Source organism: Pararge aegeria, chromosome 2 (assembly GCF_905163445.1).
Source record: "Pararge aegeria chromosome 2, ilParAegt1.1, whole genome shotgun sequence".
NCBI lineage: Eukaryota > Metazoa > Arthropoda > Insecta > Lepidoptera > Nymphalidae > Pararge > Pararge aegeria.
The window spans coordinates 15,293,723-15,317,292 of record NC_053181.1 but is presented as its reverse complement, the minus strand read 5'-3'; the positions used below and the strand labels follow the sequence as shown (position 1 = coordinate 15,317,292).

General features: G+C 36.4%; 3 protein-coding genes across 4 annotated transcripts; all 3 read right to left on the bottom strand.

Moving 5' to 3' along the window:
• Nucleotides 1-16: 16 nt before the first annotated feature.
• Nucleotides 17-1,402, bottom strand: LOC120630717 (gamma-glutamylcyclotransferase-like). The gene is made up of 3 exons (XM_039900008.1): nucleotides 1,163-1,402; nucleotides 556-689; nucleotides 17-410 (listed from the first exon to the last, which is right to left on the bottom strand). Exons 1-3 carry the CDS (start codon nucleotides 1,286-1,288, stop codon nucleotides 17-19), a joined length of 654 nt encoding a protein of 217 aa, XP_039755942.1. The 5' UTR covers nucleotides 1,289-1,402.
• Nucleotides 1,403-2,183: 781 nt separating this feature from the next.
• On the bottom strand, nucleotides 2,184-8,741 carry LOC120631661 (gamma-glutamylcyclotransferase-like). Its single transcript, XM_039901330.1, has 3 exons — nucleotides 8,574-8,741; nucleotides 7,376-7,515; nucleotides 2,184-2,530 (listed from the first exon to the last, which is right to left on the bottom strand). The coding sequence occupies exons 1-3, from the start codon at nucleotides 8,688-8,690 to the stop codon at nucleotides 2,242-2,244; spliced, it is 546 nt and encodes a 181-aa protein (XP_039757264.1). The 5' UTR covers nucleotides 8,691-8,741; the 3' UTR covers nucleotides 2,184-2,241.
• A 3,444-nt stretch (nucleotides 8,742-12,185) lies between these two features.
• Nucleotides 12,186-16,804, bottom strand: LOC120634708 (glycosaminoglycan xylosylkinase homolog). Of its 2 annotated transcripts, none has more exons than XM_039905481.1 (6): nucleotides 16,187-16,804; nucleotides 15,727-15,864; nucleotides 14,702-14,930; nucleotides 13,975-14,170; nucleotides 13,170-13,370; nucleotides 12,186-12,528 (listed from the first exon to the last, which is right to left on the bottom strand). In XM_039905481.1, exons 1-6 carry the CDS (start codon nucleotides 16,487-16,489, stop codon nucleotides 12,315-12,317), a joined length of 1,281 nt encoding a protein of 426 aa, XP_039761415.1. In that variant the 5' UTR covers nucleotides 16,490-16,804; the 3' UTR covers nucleotides 12,186-12,314. The 2 variants fall into 2 exon arrangements, with proteins under 2 accessions (XP_039761415.1, XP_039761418.1); XM_039905484.1 differs by having other exon boundaries at nucleotides 12,380-12,528; nucleotides 13,174-13,370.
• Nucleotides 16,805-23,570: the final 6,766 nt, after the last annotated feature.

Below are 23,570 nucleotides of genomic sequence, written 5' to 3'. Positions count from 1 at the left end.
TTTATATTTTTTATATTTATTTCTTTAGTGCCTCGATTTTATTCCTTAGTGCCTCGGAAACCCAAATTTGAGGTTTCTCCTTTTTCTTAGGTACATTACAAACGCAAGGTTTTTCGATGGCATATTTCAACAGAAGAGTATACATCTTTAAACACCCTTTTTCACCATTGTCTTTAAATCTTTCCAAGCCTTGGATATAATAATCGGGAAGCTTATGCTCCATTGCACCAAGTATTATTATTTCTTTGTAAGTCCAAGACGGCCATCTTCCTACTGGTATTATGTCGTTGTCGCCTCTTGGTAACGGATTATCCTTGTGTATGTATACACGACACTTAAAATAACCCATATAGGGCGTCAAGACTTGTACATGAGTTGGATAGTAATTTTTTCTATCCACGCCTTCTTGTCTGAAAAGTATTAGTCATCGGTCGTATAGTTGTTTAGGAAACATGCCAGTATATTTGGTATGAACCAGGATAATATATCTAAGTTGAATGCAAAGTATACACATGTATAGTCTGTATTGTCTCATAATTTAGATAAGTATCTTACTCATCAAGTGTAGCGACATGTTCAACTCCTAACCTCCAGATAACGCCCCAAACGTGCGCATTGGCCGTAGGCACCAGAGTTGCAGTTGGTCCGCCCCAAAAATTCGAATATCTTGTGAAATCTAATCTATAATTCTGTAAAAGTAGATCGATGGCAAATGGATGCCATTGCAGTCGCTGCGACTGGTAATTTAAATTTAAAAATAAGTGGCCGGACCAATATATTAAGGAAGATTTTTTTATTAGTGTTTTTTCGAAACAACTAAAATTTGAAAGTCTACATACCCACAGTATGTCACTGAACTCCTCCTAGACGGCTGGACCGATTTAAATGAATTTTTCGGTATGCGTTTGGCTGGCACCCTGGATGGTTTAGATTCACAAATCAGCCCGACAGATGGCGCTGGGGTCAGCTAGTATAAGTATAAAAAAGAGCTGATACCTAGCTCATTTAACTCCTACTAAATCGGACAGAGCTTTTATTCAGTTTTACAAAGTTTACACATGTCGGAACCGTCGTTGTTACGCAAGCAAAACAGATCTGGAGTGGAAATGCTTAGGGAAAGGCGGCCTAAACTAAAAATAATAGGGTTTAAAATAATACTTGCATCCAAACGCCCTATGGAAACAAATTTGGCGCTCGGGTTATTAATATGTATTCTAAATGAAAACATATTGCTGCCGTATGCGAAATATAGAAATGTGCCGGGCTTGTATATTTCATGCTTCAACATTTTCTTACAACAAATATTTTAGTAATCCTAATGAACATACTTTATCAAGATTTAAAAAGTTAAAATACTAAATTTGTCAAGTTTATTGACTTTCAACAACCAACCTGCCAGCTGCATTTTTTACTTTGACTTTCGCATACAAATTATCATTGCGGTATTTGGTGCGATAAATTTCTCCTCTAATGTTGCTATCTATGGTTATTTGTGTGAGAAATCACTTAATTTTAGAAATCTGCAGCAGAAATTTCCCAACGCTGTACTGGCCTAATATAAAGTCAGTGCTACGATGTAACTTAAAGGGTATGAAGAATGCAGTTGGAACAACGACCTCTATTACAATCACTGTTTTTGTCGATAGTAATTCGCATTGTGTCGCTGTAGGTTGTGTAGCTGTATGAGTGTTCAAGGAACTAAGATTTAAATTTTATTGTAAATACACTTCTCTGTTGACATTTCCATACGACAGCCAGTCTATTGCTAGTGGTAATAAATAATAATAGACATTGATTCAATATAAGCTCACTGATAATAGAAATCAGTGATTTGGAGTTAGAAATTAACTGTTGATAATTTCCTTACAAATTTCAAGACCAATTTTCATGCAAATTTTACCTTAAGTGACATATCTATCTAGAACAGGTTATGTACAACAGGTTATGTTACAGTTTAGGTTAGTAGGCGTTAGGTTCATACGGCCATCAATGCTTTAATTTGTTAATTTTATGTAACTGTCTTTTTTCCCCACCATTATTTAGATAAGATCAAAGGTTTTAGTTACCTACTAAATTAAAAAACAAAATATAAAATTATGTAATAATATTGACAATATTTACATCCTGAAAATTAAATAACATAATTGATAAACATTTTATAAAAAAATTACATAAAACATTGCTTAATAAAACATATTTCTTTAATTTCTGATTTTTCGTATAGCATAATGGAACTTTTCTTTACATGGATAGCTTTTCAATCATTTTAGGTGATGCCTTTTGTCCATTATGAGGGATTTTCTTCAACAGCATTATATATTCTTTTGGCAAGTTGCATTCAATAGCTCCATTAACTATACAATCTAAGTAAGTACTTGATGGTCTTCTTTCCATTGGCAGTTCTTCGTCAGCACTCCTTAGAGGAGGATTTATAGTTTGTTGGTAGGTACGACATTCTATTTTATCTCCATTCAAAGTCAACACCTCAACTGTTTTAGCGAAATACCAGTTGCAGTCTACACCCTCTTGTCTGAAATTTATGAAGAAATTTATTGGTTGTAGTTTTGGGCATAACACATAAACTTGCCCGACTGGAGATATGGGAAATTATTTAAAATGATGTATGAAAATAATGGTCCTTTTTAACAAAGAACATAGTGACTTTAAAATCTGTCAAATTGGTTTTGGCAATCATTATCACAAAAATTTGCAGTAGCTTATCAATAGGGATAATTTTAAACTGCTTATCATATTATGTATGTGTCATATATAAGTATCTACATCATTTGTTTACCTTTTCTTAACAAAAGTAAAACCAAGTGGGTAGTTTAATTAACACATGTATAAACTGTCAAGTTTTGCTACCTAGCTCAATAAACGTGTTACTATGCAATATCGTATTATTTATACATAATAGTGGCGACGAGGCGAAAATTTAATTAAAATGGACCACAAATCAGTGAAATTTAATGAATTTAATCAAAAAACGGATGTATGGGACAATTACATCGACCGGTTAAAGTTTTGTTTTGAGGCTAATGGCATCATGTTAGACGGCGCCAAACGAGCGAATTTCTTTACTGTGTGTGGAGCGGAAGTCTTTGAGACTCTTTTGGCCTTGATTACACCAAGGAAAGCTAGTGATGTGACATTTGTTGAAATTGAAACAATTTTAACAAAACATTATAGCCCAAAGCCAAATGAAATCTCCATGTCATATAAATTCTACACACGGAACCAGAATACTAATGAAAATGCATCAGAATATATTGCACAGTTGAGGAAAATTAGCTCAAAATGTAATTTTATGGAATTAGAACGGATGCTACGTGACCGGCTTGTGTGTGGTATGAAAGATCATCGTCTACAGTATGAACTCTTGAAAAAAGATAACCTGCATTATCAAGATGTTATTGATGCCATGTTAGCAGCAGAGACTGCAGGAAAAGACTACCATATGATTCATTCATCTATGGGTACAGAAAATAGCAGCACAAGTACAAACTGTGCAGCAGCAACAACAACTCAAAGCTCCTCAGTGGAAGAGATGGACATAAATGCAGTACAAACTAGATCAAATACACGACTATGTTTTCGGTGTGGTGATCGTCATGGTGGTGAATGTAGATTTATAAATGCCACCTGTCGGTTCTGTAAGAAGCGAGGCCATATTGAGAAGATTTGCTTGGTAAAGAAGAAATCTTTAAAGAGAAATATTAATTTCACAAATGATGAACACACAGATACACACTTGAATGGTATCTACAGCATTAACTGTGAAACCAAAGTATTACCATTTGTTGTTGAAGTATCATTGGAGAATATACCTGTTGTGATGCAGGTAGACACAGGTGCAAGTTTTTCATTAGTAAATGAATGCACTTGGAAGAATATAGAACATCAGAACCAACATATAACTCTTCAACCAGTGAACCTTACTCTACGTACATGGACAGATACACCTGTAATCTTACTTGGCCAAGCTAAACTACAAGCTCAATACAGAGACATCAAATGTTCACTAAATGTTATTATAGCAAAGGGTCGGGGCCCCAATCTTCTGGGAAGGGATTGGCTGGGCCCATTGAATATCGCATTGAATATCAATGTTATAGCTAACAATGATCTTGTGAACATTGAGAAGACAATTTTAAAATACAGCAACATCTTCAGGGATGGACTGGGCACATTTAGGGGAGATCCAGTGACCATACATCTCAAACCTGGTGCTACACCTAAGTTTTTCAAGGCTCGTCCAGTACCATATGCTATCAAGGCTAGAGTTGAAGAGGAAATTGATCGCTTGGTGGCTGAAGGTGTACTGAGGCCTTTATCTTATTCAGAATGGGCAACACCTGTTGTGCCAATAATAAAGAAGTCTGGAGACATTCGGTTATGTGGAGATTACCGTAGTACTGTCAACCAAGCAACTGAGTCGGACACCTACCCCATGCCAACAGCAAATGAGGTATTTGCTACAGTTGCAGGTGCGAAGTTCTTTACAACCTTAGACCTTGATAGAGCATACACACAAGTGAAAGTTCAAGACAGCACTGCTAAAATGTTAACATTAAACACATGCAAGGGTCTCTACTCCGTACATCGGTTACCTTTTGGAGTCAAAGCCTGCCCTGGAATATTCCAGAGACTCATGACAGCATTGCTAGCAGGAGTTCAAGGAGTGGCAGTCTTAATTGATGATATAATTGTAAGTGGTCCTACAATGCTGGAAATGCAACAACGACTTGAAACTGTTCTAGACAGGATACAAAAGGCTGGATTTCGTCTTAACAAGAGCAAATGTAAATTTGCTCAAGAAAAAGTAGAATTTTTAGGTTTTGTGATTAATGGAGAAGGTATCCACCCAGCTCCAAGTAAAATAGAAGCTGTAGTGAAGACGCCAGAACCACAGAATGTCCAGGAGTTACAGGCTTTCTTAGGACTGTATAATTTTTATGAAAGGTTTATACCCCACAAGGCAACTATACTTGAGCCATTACATAGACTACTAGATAAGTCTCAAACATGGCAATGGACTCAACGGGAACGAGATGCATTCAATAAAGCTAAACAGTTGCTTACATTTGAAACCACATTAGTTCATTATGATTTATACAAACCACTAATTCTTACGTGTGATAGTTCACAATATGGCGTTGGGGCAGTGCTATCGCATGTGATGGAAAACGGACAAGAAAGACCGATCGCAATGAGTTCTAGGACATTAAATTCCCACGAACGACGGTATTCACAGTTGGACAAAGAAGCGACTGCCATTATGTTTGGCATTAAAAAGTTTCACAATTATTTAGCGGGGAGGAATTTTACTGTGATAACCGACCACAAGCCCCTTGGAATATTCGATCCAAAAAGGCCAATGCCATGTATTTTATCACCTCGTTTGACAAGAATCGCAATAGCATTAACTGCGCACGATTATAGCATTGCTTATCGACCAGGAACTGAAATCGGCAATGCAGACAGTTTAAGTCGATGGCCGCTACCTGTACCAGATCAAGAGGAACAACCTCTCTATGAAATACTACTGATGGCGGAAAATCTTAGTGATTTCCCTTTTACCGCGCTTGAGATATGCTCTGAAACGAAGAAAGATCAAACTCTCTCCCGAGTTGTTCACTTTCTACAAAGCGGATGGCCAAACAAAGTTAACGATCGTGATTTACGAGTATATTGGTTACATAGATCAGAGCTCTCTCTACAAAATGGTTGTGTATTATTAGGTGGTCGTGTCGTCATACCACGACCTCTTCGACAAACCATCTTACGCATGCTGCATACTACGCATAATGGAATTGTGCACACAAAAGCATTGGCCCGAAGTTATGTGTGGTGGCCACAATTGAGCGATGATATAAATGAATTAGTAAATAATTGCACTCGGTGTCTAGAAAATAGGCATATGCCTCCAAGATCATCACACGAGTGGATCGTTCCTTCAAGACCATGGTCCAGAATACATATTGACTTTGCAGGACCATTTATGAATAAAACTTTTCTTATAGTAGTTGATGCTTTTTCTAAATGGCCTGAAGTGCTAATGACAAATAGTACTAACTCGGCATCAGTGATTCGTCATTTAAGGAACTTATTTGCTACTCATGGTATTTGTGAAACCCTGGTATCAGATAACGGAACTTCTTTTGTGTCCGCAGAAATGAAATTGTTTTTAGAATCTAACAAAATTAGACATGTGACATCCGCACCTTATCACCCGGCCACTAATGGCTTGGCAGAACGGATGGTACAGACAGTGAAGGAAAAGCTTCGGAAGATGGATGGATCATGGGAAATAAAAATTCCAAATATGTTACTAGGTCTTAGGGTGACTCCGTGTTCTAAAACAAATAAAAGCCCTTCGGAACTTTTGATGAATAGACGCCTACGCACGGTCTTAGATTCTTTGCACCCTGATAGCCTGCAGTATAAAAAGGTTGAAGGTCAAATAATAAATAATGCACAACAGAAAAACAGAGAAACTAATGTGGGACAAAAAATAATGTACAGAAATTACACAAACGGGCCAAAATGGTTACCTGGTCAAGTTTTCGAAAAAGATGGCCCATCTAATTACAGAGTACAAACTGAAGATGGTGCAGTTTTACGGCGTCATATAGATCAAATAATTAAAGTACAAAATAGAGAGAAAACAAGTGACATACTTGGAGGAAACAACAATGAGAGGAGTAATGCAGAGACTGAGGAAGATAAGATTGATCAAAATGAACAGAATAATGATTTAGGAAGCGGATCAGAGCAAGAGTCAGAAAATGATCCTATTATTGAAATACCAAGTGCAGAAAAATGGGAAGAGATGTTAGGAATACCTAAATCAGCTGAAATTGAAACGTCAGGGGGGAAGATCAGAACTAAACGAAATGTTCATTCTAAAGTTCCATATTCTAGACCCAGTTGTTTTAATGAAAATAATGATTAAATTGATTACTTTATTTGTTTAATTTTATGTTATATTTTTAATAGTGTACTGTGGATTTCTTGATTTAAATTGTTAAACTTTAGTTAATTTACATGACATACTTGGGGGAAAGGTATGTCATATATAAGTATCTACATCATTTGTTTACCTTTTCTTAACAAAAGTAAAACCAAGTGGGTAGTTTAATTAACACATGTATAAACTGTCAAGTTTTGCTACCTAGCTCAATAAACGTGTTACTATGCAATATCGTATTATTTATACATAATAGTATGTGATCTTATTTTGATATTTGATAATGTAAAGATGTAAATATGTATGTGATTAATTAAAATCAATAATAATCATTCATTAACATACAATCATCTTTTGAATCAAATATTCTAATAATACAAAAGGTACAAATGGAACAATAATTACTTGTCTAAAGCAGGCATATCTTTATTGTGAAGTCTCCAAACTGCACCCCACACATGAACCTGTGCATTCTCCGTTGGTATGATTGTGGCTGATGTTCCTCTCCAATGGTCAGAATATTTCATGAAATCTAGTTGATGACCCTGTTAAATTGTATAGATAATAAATATATAATAATAAAATGTATAGAAAATATTGAAACTAAAAGAGTTATGGACACAAAAAAAAAATGTGTGAGCCATCACAAGTCACCTGGCAGATGTGAAACATTGAAATTTATGTGCATAAAAGAACAGATTATGACAGGAATTTCATAATAAAAAGATCAAGCATTAGATATTTGATGCATAAAATAATGACTATTTATTATATAAATATGCATTTTTATTAAAAACAATCTAAATTTAAAAATTTATTTAAAATAGTGAAAACTTAACTACTTATAGTACATAATATATTCCATCATATAGCGTTGCGATGCATCGCCACACCAACTATCAAGTTTACACTCGCCTATAGATGTTTCACATTAATAAAAACCTTGGTACATATGATTTCTACTTTGCTTGACCTGTGGCAATTTTTTGTCCTTTACTGAACACCATAGAGACAGCCTCCAAAAATATCAGCATGCATTGGAAGTAGGTACATTGGGGGAATAAGTCAAAGAATGGATCCAAATGTTGGATATTAGGACAAAAACAATATAATGAGGGAATTGACCAAATTAAGTAGGGTTGGACAGGGCAACTATTTAGAAGCAGTATTGAAACGTGTGTTACTGTGTTATTGCCGAGCAAAAGCGAGGAAGGCATTTGTTTATTTAAAATTGTAGTTCTAGGAAAATTTTTGCAATCTATATCATAATAAAGGATATGTCACCTAACCCTTCAAACCTGCTGGTTTAAAACTGCAAGGCACAGTTATTATAAGATATTGATTTGTGGTCATGACAGTAGTGGAGTGGTTACATGCCTTTCGTTGACGGGTAACTGATTTTGTCTTTTATCTTAAATACGGAACGTACACTGTTATCTTGGCCATTAGAACTTTACCAACAAATTTGTTTGAGAGTAGCGTCGTGGGTCTAAAGCCAATTTCCCTCTCTCCTATGGAAGAAGATGTATGTGGCCTGTTTTTGGCAATGGGCTGTGATCTATTCTTATATTCCTTAATTTAATTAAATGCCACATAATCTTACATCTAGTCTGCCTATTCCAATAAACTCTGCAGTAGGGTTGTTTATCCGTATTCGCTTTTTCAGCAGATTGCTGCCGTAGGCAAAGTAAAGGAATGTTTCTTTAATTTGCTTTGCCATTTTCAATAAAAGTTTAAACAATATTCAGTAGGTAGGTTTTTTCCAAACAAACATGAATTCAATTCAATTCTTGTTTATGGCTTTTGTCTGCGCCAACTGGGCACAAGGTATTTCGCCAATGTCTTGTAGATGAAGAAGGCACGAAGGAGATTGATCGGTGAAACTAATGAAAAGTTAATTTTGAATTTGTACCAAGAAATAGTTGTTATTAGCTAGTTAGCTCTTTAACCTAAGGACACAGACAACACATGCATATATATCTTACACGGATATTTTTTGTACATTATACTTTAATTTTATTACTTACTATATATTTACATAAAAATCTACAATAAGGACTGAAAACAAACATTAAAAAACATTTAACACTCAAAGGACGGGGGACTTTGGGAGGAAGAATGGTGGGATTATGAAGGTTAACTCATGTTTCTTGGGACGTAAACTTTTACAGTTCCACTGTAGCAGGGTTATTGGGCCCATTTTGGAGTAGTTTAAAAAGTTGGCTTAAGTTTTTGGCAACGTTGGGCGGTAAGGGAATTTCACTACATGGAGCGACAATACTAAGTAGAAATTCGGAGATAAACTCAAGCATTTTACCTTGGGAGGGAGGGTTCTCAACATTGTTGTTGAGAGCGCATCCATTAGGAAGGGATGAGGAGTAATCACCGACAATAGTCTGAACAGCTTTTTTATCGTAGCCCTTTGCTAGAGGAGCTCGGGGACGAGGAGAGCGGAAAACTGTTTGCCGGTAGGAGGTTTTGGAGGAAGTTACATTAGTAGGAGTAAACATTTCTTTTGTTATCTCAGCATAGGACCTGCGGACAGGAGGAAACTGAGATGATGCTTCAATGTAAGATTTATTATTCTGAGACATGACCATTTTAATAGATTGCTGCCTGGAGAATTCTGGGCAGTCTTTATCAGTAGCAAAATGACTACCAGAGCAGTGTAAACATGTAGATAATTCCTTGATGACCAAACATGAGTCACCTGTATGGGGCTGAGCACATCTGTAGCATCTGGGCTTAGATCTGCAGATTGTTTTAATGTGGCCAAAACGGCAGCAGTTCTGGCACTGTATTGTTGGAAGTTTATATGTTTCAACTGGCAGTGAGGTGTGGTATGAATATACCTTAGCAGGAAGCATTTGCCCCCTGAAGGTTAGGACAACAGATTGGGTAGGCACCCAAGTGATGACACCCTCTGTGACAGATTTTCTGTTCAGTCGCCTTGATTTCAGAACCTCACCACAGCCAGGCGGGAGCTCTAGCGAATCAACAAGCTCGTCCATCGACCAGTCCACGGGAACTCCTTTCACCAGCCCCATTCTGGTTATGTTGTATGTGGGAATTATAGCTCTATATTTGCATAACTTCAAAACTGGACTAACCAGAAAGTTGTTGGCAGCTTGGGCAGAAGTAAACTCTACAGTAATTTTGTTGCGGCCTATATTTTTGACGCCGTCGTGGATAATTGAACCAATTTTGTGTTTGTGCAAGAATTGACCGAAATTTATAGCCCGTAATGACGCTCCAGAGGATGGGTCCTCCACTTCCCGTGAGACTTGGACGATAAAAGGCCCATTATCATCGTCAGAGTATGACTTGGCGCCTTCGGTGAAGGAAGGATGTATGTAAAGGCTTTGAACGGATGGGTTTACCTGAGTAGGATCAGTTATAGTTTTTTTGGCCGCATATACGTTGGTATCCTCTCCTTGTCGTTTGCGAGACGAGGCTGATGCCCCCGGGTCGGGCGGCTCAGGAGGTGTATCTAGATCCATTTTACTGGAAACACTATAACTACAGACACATAATAAATATTTAACCAACACCAAATACGGTTAGATTTATACGAATATCACCAATAACAACTATTTCTGCTGCTGTGTAAATTCACATAAAACACCGAAATTACACCGGAATCTCACTAACACGTGTGCACAAATTGACAGGCCAAGTTACAGTTCAATATAAACAACACCAAATCCTTTTCAAGACGAGTTTACAGTAAAATCAAAGAAAAATTTGAGAAAACCGCGTCCGCCATGTACGAAGTTTCCCGCCGAAAAACAAACAAACATGAAAATAAACTTTTCAGTCTGTTTCGAAATTTTGACATTTGACATTTTTTTTCTTTATTCTTTCCCATAGGGAAAAGGCAAAGAGTACCGTACCGTACAGCCATGTCTTCAGTGTCAAATATTCACATTCAATCTTATTGTAATGCATAAAGCCATGTCTTAAAAATTCATATTCAATTTAATTAAAATCTAAACTCCCTTTTTTCCCCTCCAAGTTCCTTCCGACTCCCTCTACCCATAATAACAAATTAGTTAGGTATATAAAAATTCCATCTAAAACTATAACTTCCAGAGATGCGATAATAGTTGTTGAAGCTCACCAACCCGAATTGAAGCAGCGTGGTGGGCTCTAATACTCTCTGTCCTATGTGAGAAGAGTCCTGTGTCCAGCAGTAGGACGGTAGGAATTAAGCTGATGGTGGTGGAGGAAACCCTAAACCCGTAGTGTTATAACCTCTTTGCGTCATGCGTTAGGAAAACAGTTCAACCTTAATTTTAAAATAACGGCCGGAAGTGCGGTACTATATCGATTGAATTAAGAATTAATTAATTACATCACAGAGACCGTGGTAGAATCCCTAATTAACTTGGCTTGATCATCTTCCTTGTCACGGAGAGAACTTTAAGTAGTTTTTGGTCATGTGGAGGTTTATAGAACCATCTATATTCGTGTTCGAAGCTCTAATGCTGAGATGGAATGGGCTGAGAATTATTCAAATTATCATTAATCTATATTACTTTACTATTATTTACCTACACCATGAGGGGGTTTATTTATCCTAAAATAATACCTACATTTATTCGTCGCATGGGAGGCTTCGGCCGATTCGTCCTAGTTACCATCCCACCAACAAAAACGTAACGCCAAGCGATTATGCGTTCCTACGTATTAGACACATTAAGTTTAATATACGCCGCTACCATCGTGTATTGTATCCTCACATACAACTTGTTGAAACTGCAGCAAAAATAAACCTAACATGCATTGCAGTGTTGAAATAAGTCTCGAAAAAGAATTATTTAATTATTCATATGTATAAAAACTAACAAAAGATAATTTTTTGCAAAAAAAATGCCATATTTTATAGTTTCGTTGATTTTGTAATATTAGCAGGAATATAGGTAATATTAATAAACAAGGAAATTGAGGCATGAGGGTCTCAAATATTGATCTTTGTCACCGTCGTAAAATTACTAACATTAAAGATTGGATAACCATTATGTAATCACCATAATGTTTCTTCTACGTCAACGTGTATACTTCCAGGTAAAATTATACTTAGTATAGCATCCTAGCAATGCGATACTTTAAAAGACTCTTATCACTATAAAAATATACTATTAGTAGGTAGGTAATACGAAGTCTAACCTCGTCGTAATGGAATAATAATAAAATAAAACAATAGGTTTTTTGTACTTATAAAATCTCTATTTAATCATATTATCACTTTGATTTAGGCACTGGCACAAATATGGTACACACTTGCTATTTTTTCACTCACTAACTATTCATTTATTTGTTAACATTCTAAGTTGTACGGTACTTAAAATAATCCATTTTTAAACACCTTCGACCTTCCATGTTTACCAATACAGTACTGTATAGTGGCATATACTTTGAGTAGTCTTCGTTCTACTGCTTTAAAGTGATCGTCTGTGGCCAGCCTTTGGCCTCTGAGCGCACCCAATTTTTTTATTGTTTCGGTTAAACTGCCCCCAGATATCATCTCCAGGTTTTGCCAAGTTGAAGTTGTAAGTCTAAAAAATAAATAGAATAATTTGTTAACGAAATGCAAAGTGCACTAGGTGATAAAATTACACTGTTTTCGTGTGAGGGTAACAATGTAGGACGTGATGTTGAGGGTCGTTCATGCAGTTGTAAACTTCAGCCCATATGTTTCTGAATTAAATTCCTTATTTTTAGAATGTCTGTCAAATAAACTGTCTTTTGAAAAATCCCCTTTGATTTAATATGTTACTATCTGCCGATAGTTACAGCTACTCTTAACTTAGCTCGTAACTTAAGAAAAATGAATCATTTTTCTTAGGCCTTAAACCTGCGTCTTAACCAAAGCATGAGGCGTAAACAAAACGTGTTGGATGTTTTATTCCAGAATGATGATCCTTATAATTTAGGACATTTTAATATAATAACCCAATATCAATGGTGTAGAGTATCTGGAATCAGTTAAGCTGTTGCTATTTTATCAAACAAAGCATGTGGCGTAATCAAAACATGTTGGGCGTTTTATTCCAGAATGATGATCCTTTTAAAATAATTCCGTAATATCAACAATGTAACATTTTTTAATTTTATCTGTTAATATTTTATCAAACACAACTAGAATTTAGTGAGACACATGAAGCAAAATGTTTGTTACATCTAATTATAAACTTACATACAACATTGGTAGAGTGGTGCTAAAATATCTAACTCGTCAACCATGGCATTTCCCAGACCTTTTCCATTGTCTAGTAATACAATTTGATCTTTGTAAACCTCGTAGCGGTGTCTGTCTCCATTTTGTATAAGGAAATCAAAAATTGCCACATCTATCAGGTTGAGTAGCCTTTTCGCACTCAATATTCCTTTCACTTTCCTGAAAATTATAGAAAATCATGTATAAAGAAATAGTTTCCCTGCCAATCATGTATAAGTGAGGTGTGGGGGTCAATCACCGCCAATTTCAAAAGTACAAACGACCAACAAGCATGTATACATAAATATACATAGAACCTCCAGAAACACCAATGTATTAGTATACTATATATTTTATTATGTTGTAGCTAAAACCTTATGTAGGCCTGAGATTGTTGTAAACAGTTCAAAGTTAACTTTTAAAATCATACCTTATCTATAACCAAGACATGGATACTAATTGTCAATTTATGTACTGATAATCTCAACAACTAAGATTTAAGAAGTTACTTCGCATCTATACAAATAAATAAAATTGAATTGTCTTGTGATTTTGAAATAACTGTCTCTTATAAAGCTGCTTACTTGAATGTAAGCATAACCTTAACAAACTTTTTCCAAATTTTTGCTAACTGCCTTAAGTAGCTATAAGTAACTTTAAAACAAAATAACTTATGAAGCCTCTTTTGAAAAAGTATGTTTAAGAAAATTTGTACAGGTTAATTTAATTTATTAGATTTGTGGACAAAGTCACGGGCAATAGCTAGTAATACATATTTACTTACTTACAAAAATCATTATCAGTTTCCCATTCCATTTTCTTGGTGCTGTAAGACCTCCTCCAAGGTGACTTGTAAATTTTAAATTGTCTATCCAAATAAAGTATTGCGGCTCCTTCGATCACACCATTACTATTTGGGCAAACAGTTTCATTTATTTTACAGTAGAAGCATTTTCCATAGATACACAATGATCCACTATCTGAAATCAAGATATTACGTAATTAAATAATCTACTTAAAGTTTACTTTAGATAGAAGTAAAGAAAAAGAAACATTGTTTATTATTATAAAAGTTACAAATAAAATCTTAGTTACTAAGGCGTTCTTAAATCAAAGGTCACTCAATTTTTCCGACCTTTCTTTTATTATAAACAATTTTTTGTGGAAAGTTTTTAAAATTTAGGTTTTAAAATATTAAAAAATACAAGTTCAACAAAATAAATAAAGGAAACGAAATAAAGATTATTTTTATATTAAAGTATGTTCTTATTATTTTCCCATTTTCCCAACAATTTAACAATAAACTTAGTAACAAACATATTGTTAACTATAAGATAGGTAGTAAAAAAGACTGAGCCATGTAAATGTGTAATGATAGGTTTAAAAGTACCCTTTTTGAAAGGATATCACTACCTTTTGACGTGCAAATCTATTTAGTTTTGCGATATCCACTAAGTAGCACTAAGATTGGTCATCAACCTTACAATGTTAATCCATGAATTAAAAATTACCATTTTTTACCATAGTCCTTTTTAAGCCTGCTGTAGCAACAGGCACTATATCTTTATGTATATGTATTTGTCGTATCACTGAAGGAGGGATCCATCGAAAGTTTAGCACCATTGCTAAGTAATAGGCAAACACTTCAGAGTTATGGCGATCAAATCCTCCATAGATGTTTCCATTAATGACATGACTCAAGTTATAGCGTTTTGGTTTGAAATAAATCTTCTGCTTGCCCTAAAAAAAAAAAAATGTATTTAATATGAGAAATAGAGTTACATCTATCAACAAAAAACAGAATTACCAAAACTTTTGCCTTACTGATAATAATATCAATCTCCAAAACAGCTTGATACATTTATCAAGGACCAATAGAGAACTTATAAGACTAATCAGAGCCATAAGACTGTAAGAGAGTCCCATCTTTTTCTAAGTTAAGAACATTAACATAACAAAAGTAAGTTCCTTTTACAGTGTTGGTAACCACAAAGAAAGTTTTTCCTTTAAGGGTTAAACAGAAAGTTGCAAGAAAGTTCTATATTTTTGAAGTTAAAGGGCCTTGAAATCTGCATTATTTTAGAAAAAATACCTCTTAAAGCATTTTCTGAAACAATCCTCAAGTTAAGTAGAATAGTTATAAAAGTATATATGCAACAATACAATATTAGTAGTCGTTACAATTAAAACTAACTGCTTATTTAAAAAAAATACTTGCATGTTAAATGAAACCTACCAATTTTTTTAATACAAAAAATAAATTCTGCAATAAAAGTACATAAATAAGTGCAAGAATACAACAATGAAATATATGGAAATATTGTCTATCAGTTCAATTCTGTTGGCTAATGTGAAATAGTAGTCATTTTCTTTTTACACTTAGATGTTTAAAGATGCTGTCAGTTGAATCATAACAAGACACTGCATAACTATGCCAATGTAATGGCACTTTTATCAATATGGTCGACAGAATTCAAATACAATGAAAACCTTCACTTAAACCTGATCAAATTAGTAAAAGTGGCAGATAACTTACTTCAAGTAGAAGTAATAGTTTCAGCTGTGTTCCTTTAGGTGCGTTGTCTACCAATGCTACCTGTGAGGTTTGTATGGCATGTAATATTTTACCAGGAGCACCATCTGTGTGTGGAAATAATGACTCTTCACTTTTCCACTGAAAATGAAAAGATCAGTTATTAAAATAAGTAAATAGCAATGCATACAATCGATTCAAATCAATGAAATATACATCAGTTTTATAAAATACCACACTATATTTTCAGCTATGCAACTTAGGGATATCTGTGGTCACAACCAAGCTTCCATTAACTATTATTATCACACATTCCGCTGTTTAGCCTTATTAAACAAAATTGGCTTAAGTCATTAACTAGTTGTGTAAATGGCTTAACTTTTTCTCTGTGCCTCAGAGAGCATGTTAAATGATTCCTGTTTCTAAAACATAAAAAGGAAATAATTCTTGAAGGAATACTTACAGTCTCTGTTTCCCTCCAAACATCCTGAGTATTAATATTATGACTTGAATTAAAAGATATTAAAAGATTGTTCTGTATTGGCAGAAAATTTAAATTTTTAATTTTGTAGTTACTGGGTAAATAGTTAAGATAATCATATATATCTTTAAACACACCAGATGATAAATCTAAATTTATACTCTGGACATTAAACTTAGGAGATTTAGTTCCAGCTGTGTTAAGAGTATAGAAGAAATAAATATTCAGGGCGACAAGAACAAGTAGGAATAATGAAAATCCAAAAGCATAGTTCATAGACATCATGTACGATACAAAGAACGATTTTAAACTATTGCACTCACATGTTTGCCTGGTAATTTACTAATTAGGTACTAAAATATTATCATGCTTCATAAAAATAGTAAACTGAAGATAAAAAGATTACGGATCGTTACATAAAACGAGAAAATTGATTGAAATAATATGTTTTTTGATAAGCCACACACACCTAAATTATCATTAAATATAGGTTGTACCTAGTTGGAGATTGAATCACTTTTGAATCGATAATATTTTATTGAGTTACACAGTAAAAACATTTCAATTTAGAATGTCAAAAATTTCGAAATTCGAAGATTGATTTTTCAATTCAATTCAATTCTTGTTTATGGCTTTTGTCTGTGCCAACTGGGCACAAGGTACTTCGCCAATGTCTTGTAGATGAAGAAGGCACGAAGGAGATTGATCGGTGAAACTAATGAAAAGTTAATTTTGAATTTGTACCAAGAAATAGTTGTTATTAGCTAGTTAGCTCTTTAACCTAAGGCAGCACAGACAACACATACATATATATCTACCACGGATATTTTTTGTACATTACACTTTAATTTTATTACTTACTATATATTTACATAAAAATCTACAATAAGGACTAAAAACAAACATTAAAAAACATTTAACACTCAAAGGACGGGGGACTTTGGGAGGAAGAACGTCATAGAGGGGATAGGTAAGTTTGGGACAGTTAAAAATAATATGAGTTATAGTGCCCTCATCCAAGCCACACTCACAGATGGAGTTGTCCCTTATCCGGAGTTTGGCCAGATGTACAGGTGTGCTAGCATGACCAAGACGCAATCGGGAAATTGTGGATGAAGTCCAGCGATTTGTACTCCGAGAGTGACAAAACCAGGGTTGTCTTGGTATGTTTTGTTGGATGGTAGCGTAAAACTTACCCTTAACCAATTTGGAATCATTCCAAAAAATTTTCCAGGCTGTTTCCATATATGTTTTGGCAAGAGTACATAGGTCATGCGATGAATTTTTAAAATGATCTAGAGAACCTGACTCAACAGCTGTTTTGGCACAAGAGTCAGCAGTCTCGTTTCCTGGAATACCTGAGTGGCTTGGAATCCAAACCAGTAAGATGAATAGTCCTTTTTGATTGCAAGAGAGCAGAGCCTTCCGGATTTTTAAGATAATGGGAAATCGTGATTTGCTGCGAAAGGGGTTTTCTTTAATAGACATTAAACAGCTTAAAGAGTCAGTCAGAATAACCGTCTGTTGTACGTTATGGGACAGTGCAAACAGGATTGCTTCCAAAAGAGCAATGGCCTCTCCGGTAAACACAGAAGACTCGGGAGGGCATTTAAATTTTAAAACAATTCTGTAAACAGGAACCCAACATGCAGCACCAACACAACCTTCTGGAGACAGCTTTGAAGCATCAGTATATATAATAAGATGATTTGACCAATTTTGACTAATATGCTTTTGTAGTTTGATATTGGTATCTGGGGATCCTTTACTCAGACCTAGATCTGTGATGATGGAAGGGTTGTATATTAATGCTTTAAATGGGGTTGAATATAGTGGGTTGATTGTGAAAGATGTCAGGGGATTAGGAAGGCTGGTATACTTTAGGAAACTATCTAGCAAGTAGGAAGACGAGTTACGGGAGCAAGGTGCGTGTGATAGTTGGCTTAGTCGGTGCCAAAGAGGATGGGATGACAGCTGTAACATCTTGCTGATAAAGCGGTCACATAGATATTGTCGACGGATGGATAGAGGAGGGTCAACGCATTCTACCTGCAAAGCATTAGTGGGGGAGGATTTCATTGCACCTAGAATAATTCTAAGGCATCTATACTGAATTTTATTTAACTTTTCAGCAGCTGATTTATTAAAAGGCTCTAAAACAAACATACAGTAATCCATGTGGCTACGTACTAAGGCATTATATAATAATTTTAAAGTATAGGGGTGAGCACCCCACCAAACTCCCGCTATTGCTCGTAGTACATTGATGCCTTTTTCACATTTTTTGATAATGTGTTCAGAATGAGCAATTCCATTCAGTCGTGTGTCTAAATAAACACCTAAAAATTTAGCTTTAACTGCAAGGTTGATTGCTTGACCTTCAAATGAGATGTTGAGGTTCGGGAGGTATCTCTTCCTTGTAAATACCACTGCCTGACATTTGCCCACTGATAGGGACAAGCCATGGTCAGACAGCCACTGGCCTAGATAATACAAAGCAGAATTGATACGACAGGATACTTCCTCTATACTGCCTGAGCTGTGATAGAGGACAATATCATCAGCATATTGTAAAATGGTACAAAAACTAGAAACAGACAATTCGAGGTCGTGGGTATATATGCTATAGAGCAGAGGACTGAGAACAGAGCCTTGAGGGAGGCCTTTCCAGATTAATCTGGGGGGAAGAGAATTATTCTGATGCTTTACCAGAACATATCTGCAAAACAGCAGATTACATATGAAATGAACCATCCTCGAGGGAACACTCAGCTTAAGTAGTTTCTGCCTGAGCACCGGAAGTAGGACATTATCATATGCAGAAGCAATATCAAGAAAAGCACCCACAAGGTACTCTCCTTTTGTAAAGGCTAATCTAATATCTGTTGTTAATACACTGAGACTGTCTGTTGTACTCATACCCTTCCGAAACCCAAATTGGGAGGAGGGGAGAATATTTCTACTTTCCATTAACCATTCCAGTCGGTTTTTAAGGAGATGTTCTGTAACTTTAGCTAAAGTAGATGACAAAGCTATGGGTCTATATGAATTTGAATTAAGGGGATTTTTATAAGGTTTAAGGATAGGAATAACAATTTGAGATTTCCAGGAGTTTGGGATAGAACCAGTTTCCAAACATTTATTGATTATTTTAAGGTAATAAATTTTAGCTTTGTCATTTAAGTTAGCCAGGAAAGAATATGGAACGCCATCTTCCCCTGGAGCTGTATCTTTTAGACCATTGAGAGCAATTTGAAGCTCAGAAAAGGAAAAGGGGGCATCCATTTCATCCGTAGCTGGAGCTGGCGTAGTAGTTAGAAATGAGTCCACATAGGGAACATAAGGTGGAGCTAATTTGTCTGCAAAGTTGTTAAGCCAGTCAGAAGGATTATTTGAGGAAGGATCAACGTGGCTCAGGGAGCGACGGAATCTCCTCATATTTTCCCACACAATGGTGGAGGGTGAACGAGGGCTAAGCGATTCACAGAACTGCGTCCAACTTGCTCTTTTCTTTTTGAAGACTAATCTTTTAATTTTAGCATCTAGTTTTTGGTAACTATTAAAATTATCCTGAGTCATGCAGGCTGAGTATAATTCTTCTGCAGCAGATCTTTTACCAAATAAATCGCTGCATTCATCATCCCACCAAGGAGAGGAAAGCAGCGGATTTTTCACAGGGTGTTTTTTTGGAATATGGGAATCGGCCGAAGATATAAGAGATTTTAAAAAGAGATCATAGCATACCAGAATGTTTCCATCACTTTCCAAATCGGGCAGAGTGTCTACAATGCAATCAACGGATAGGGCATAATCTTCCCAATTTGCTTTTTTAAGTTTATACTTTAAAAGGGGATCATAGTTAGGGGTAGGTAAGGATTTATTATTTAATGTAACAATTATAGGAAAATGATCACTGCCACAGGTTGACTGTAGCACGTTCCAAGTCAGGCGCGATGCTAGGTTAGCCGAACATAGGGTGAGATCAACCGCTGATTTAGGGTTCTGATTGGGGTATACCCTTCGAGTAGGAGAACCGTCATTGAGGATGCAAAGACTGACATCATCAAGTAAATCAATCAGCAATGGAGAAAACCCGTCACTAGCATGGCACCCCCACATCGTGTGGTGGGTGTTAAAATCACCCATGGCTATGATAGGGCTGGGAAGGGACGACAAGATTGCTTGTAATTCGGGAATAATAGAAGATGAGGGATGAGGAATATACAGAGATACAAAAGATATGTCTAGGGTACGGACAGCAACAGCATTGATCTGTTGACTGTGGGAAGGAAGAGCGATTTGGGTGTAGGGGAGGGAGTGCCGTAGAAATACAGCACTGCCTGCATACCCATCACTCCTGTCATCCCTCAAACAGGAGAAGCCCGGCACCCGTAATCGTGAACCAGGCCTCAACCATGTCTCCGAGATGGCAAGAATGGTGGGATTATGAAGGTTAATCAGAGAGATTAACTCATGTTTCTTGGGACGTAAACTTTTACAGTTCCACTGTAGCAGGGTTATTGGGCCCATTTTGTAGTAGTTTAAAAAGTTGGCTTAAGTTTTTGGCAACGTTGGGCGGTAAGGGAATTTCACTACATGGAGCGACAATACTAAGTAGAAATTCGGAGATAAACTCAAGCATTTTACCTTGGGAGGGAGGGTTCTCAACATTGTTGTTGAGAGCGCATCCATTAGGAAGGGATGAGGAGTAATCACCGACAATAGTCTGAACAGCTTTTTTATCGTAGCCCTTTGCTAGAGGAGCTCGGGGACGAGGAGAGCGGAAAACTGTTTGCCGGTAGGAGGTTTTGGTGGAAGTTACATTAGTAGGAGTAAACATTTCTTTTGTTATCTCAGCATAGGACCTGCGGACAGGAGGAAACTGAGATGATGCTTCAATGTAAGATTTATTATTCTGAGACATGACCATTTTAATAGATTGCTGCCTGGAGAATTCTGGGCAGTCTTTATCAGTAGCAAAATGACTACCAGAGCAGTGTAAACATGTAGATAATTCCTTGATGACCAAACATGAGTCACCTGTATGGGGCTGAGCACATCTGTAGCATCTGGGCTTAGATCTGCAGATTGTTTTAATGTGGCCAAAACGGCAGCAGTTCTGGCACTGTATTGTTGGAAGTTTATATGTTTCAACTGGCAGTGAGGTGTGGTATGAATATACCTTAGCAGGAAGCATTTGCCCCCTGAAGGTTAGGACAACAGATTGGGTAGGCACCCAAGTGATGACACCCTCTGTGACAGATTTTCTATTCAGTCGCCTTGATTTCAGAACCTCACCACAGCCAGGCGGGAGCTCTAGCGAATCAACAAGCTCGTCCATCGACCAGTCCACGGGAACTCCTTTCACCAGCCCCATTCTGGTTATGTTGTATGTGGGAATTATAGCTCTATATTTGCATAACTTCAAAACTGGACTAACCAGAAAGTTGTTGGCAGCTTGGGCAGAAGTAAACTCTACAGTAATTTTGTTGCGGCCTATATTTTTGACGCCGTCGTGGATAATTGAACCAATTTTGTGTTTGTGCAAGAATTGACCGAAATTTATAGCCCGTAATGACGCTCCAGAGGATGGGTCCTCCACTTCCCGTGAGACTTGGACGATAAAAGGCCCATTATCATCGTCAGAGTATGACTTGGCGCCTTCGGTGAAGGAAGGATGTATGTAAAGGCTTTGAACGGATGGGTTTACCTGAGTAGGATTAGTTATAGTTTTTTTGGCCGCATATACGTTGGTATCCTCTCCTTGTCGTTTGCGAGACGAGGCTGATGCCCCCGGGTCGGGCGGCTCAGGAGGTGTATCTAGATCCATTTTACTGGAAACACTATAACTACAGACACATAATAAATATTTAACCAACACCAAATACGGTTAGATTTATACGAATATCACCAATGACAACTATTTCTGCTGCTGTGTAAATTCACATAAAACACCGAAATTACACCGGAATCTCACTAACACGTGTGCACAAATTGACAGGCCAAGTTACAGTTCAATATAAACAACACCAAATCCTTTTCAAGACGAGTTTACAATAAAATCAAAGAAAAATTTGAAAAAACCGCGTCCGCCATGTACGAAGTTTCCCGCCGAACCCCCAAGATTGATTTTTAGCATTGAATTCATTGTACGTCAAACCGACGCCGCTGACATTTTGAGATTGATTATTAGCAGCTGACAGTGTCAGATTTATTGTTTACGTTCAGAAACACTCGAATTTTTAGTTAAAATTGTTTCTTAAAAATATTTAAAGTAGTAGAACATTGTCGAAAGCTGATAATATTAGTATAAACTCGTTATTATAACAATGAAAATAAATTTATTATGGACTACATAACGAACTGATAGAAAGTAGCTTTGCAGAACTGTAGCATCTTATTCTTAAAATATTATCTACCCCTAGTACAATTTTTCCGCTTAGTCGGAGGAAAAGAGCAATAAATAACTTAACATAAAAAAAAACGGCCAAGTGCATATTGGACTCGACACTTGGCAAAAATATTATATCAGTTGTATGGGAGGCCCCCATACAGTAGATATGATATTTGTGTTGCTTTGATTTATGAATTTTATTTTATTTTTTAGTATTTGTTTTATAGCAATAGAACGTACGTCATCTGTGAAAATGTATACTGTCTTACCATCACTGTTCATGAGATGGGTTAGACAGATGGGATAGATAGACCGACGGATGGATGTGGAGTCTTAGTAATAGGGTCCTTAGGGTACGGCACCCTGAAGAGGATGTTATATATGAGTATATTAAATGCATATTCCATAGATATTAATTGTTTGATTCTCATTGCATATCGTGGGATGCATCCATTAACTAAGTTTCAAACTTAGTTAATGGACACAATACATCCCACATTACTTTTTTTAACGTAATACGAATGCAACCGAGAAACAAATTCTAACACGCGTTGTTAACGATGTTAATATTAGAGAGCGAAAGAGTTTGAATCTGCCTCGGTGGGCAAGTGGTTAACATATTCATTTACAGATCAAGAGTTCCTGATCTCCATTCCCGTGCCGGGTCAAAATTATTAGTTAGTAGGAAATTGGCAGTTCCCCTGTGCCTTGCAAAGCACGGCCTTCGGTCCCGGTAATTATAACTAATGATTGCTAAAGCCCACCAACCTAAATTTTGTCAGCCTGGTGATTAAAAGCTCACATAAACATATCTTCAACAAGAGAGGAGGCATGTGCCCAGCACTAGAACTTTAATAGGGTGCTGATCAAGATCCATGATACTTGTACCACGAGCTCTTAAAATACTGGAAAGTTCTCTAACATGCGAGGGGAGACTGTCGCCCGATCCGCGCTGGCTCTGACGCGACATGC

Coding starts and splice junctions, on each gene's coding strand:
- LOC120630717 (XM_039900008.1), bottom strand. CDS start 1,288: ATGTTGAAGCATGAAATATACAAGCCCGGCACATTTCTATATTTCGCA. Junction 690..1,162: donor TTTCCATAGGGCGTTTGGAT/GCAAGTATTATT, acceptor CTACTTTTACAG/AATTATAGATTAGATTTCAC. Junction 411..555: donor CATGTCGCTACACTTGATGA/GTAAGATACTTA, acceptor AATACTTTTCAG/ACAAGAAGGCGTGGATAGAA.
- LOC120631661 (XM_039901330.1), bottom strand. CDS start 8,690: ATGGCAAAGCAAATTAAAGAAACATTCCTTTACTTTGCCTACGGCAGC. Junction 7,516..8,573: donor TTGGAATAGGCAGACTAGAT/GTAAGATTATGT, acceptor ACAATTTAACAG/GGTCATCAACTAGATTTCAT. Junction 2,531..7,375: donor GATATGCCTGCTTTAGACAA/GTAATTATTGTT, acceptor CATAAATTTCAG/ACAAGAGGGTGTAGACTGCA.
- LOC120634708 (XM_039905481.1), bottom strand. CDS start 16,489: ATGATGTCTATGAACTATGCTTTTGGATTTTCATTATTCCTACTTGTT. Junction 13,371..13,974: donor ACTGATAATGATTTTTGTAA/GTAAGTAAATAT, acceptor TATAATTTTCAG/GAAAGTGAAAGGAATATTGA. Junction 12,529..13,169: donor CCACTCTACCAATGTTGTAT/GTAAGTTTATAA, acceptor TTTATTTTTTAG/ACTTACAACTTCAACTTGGC.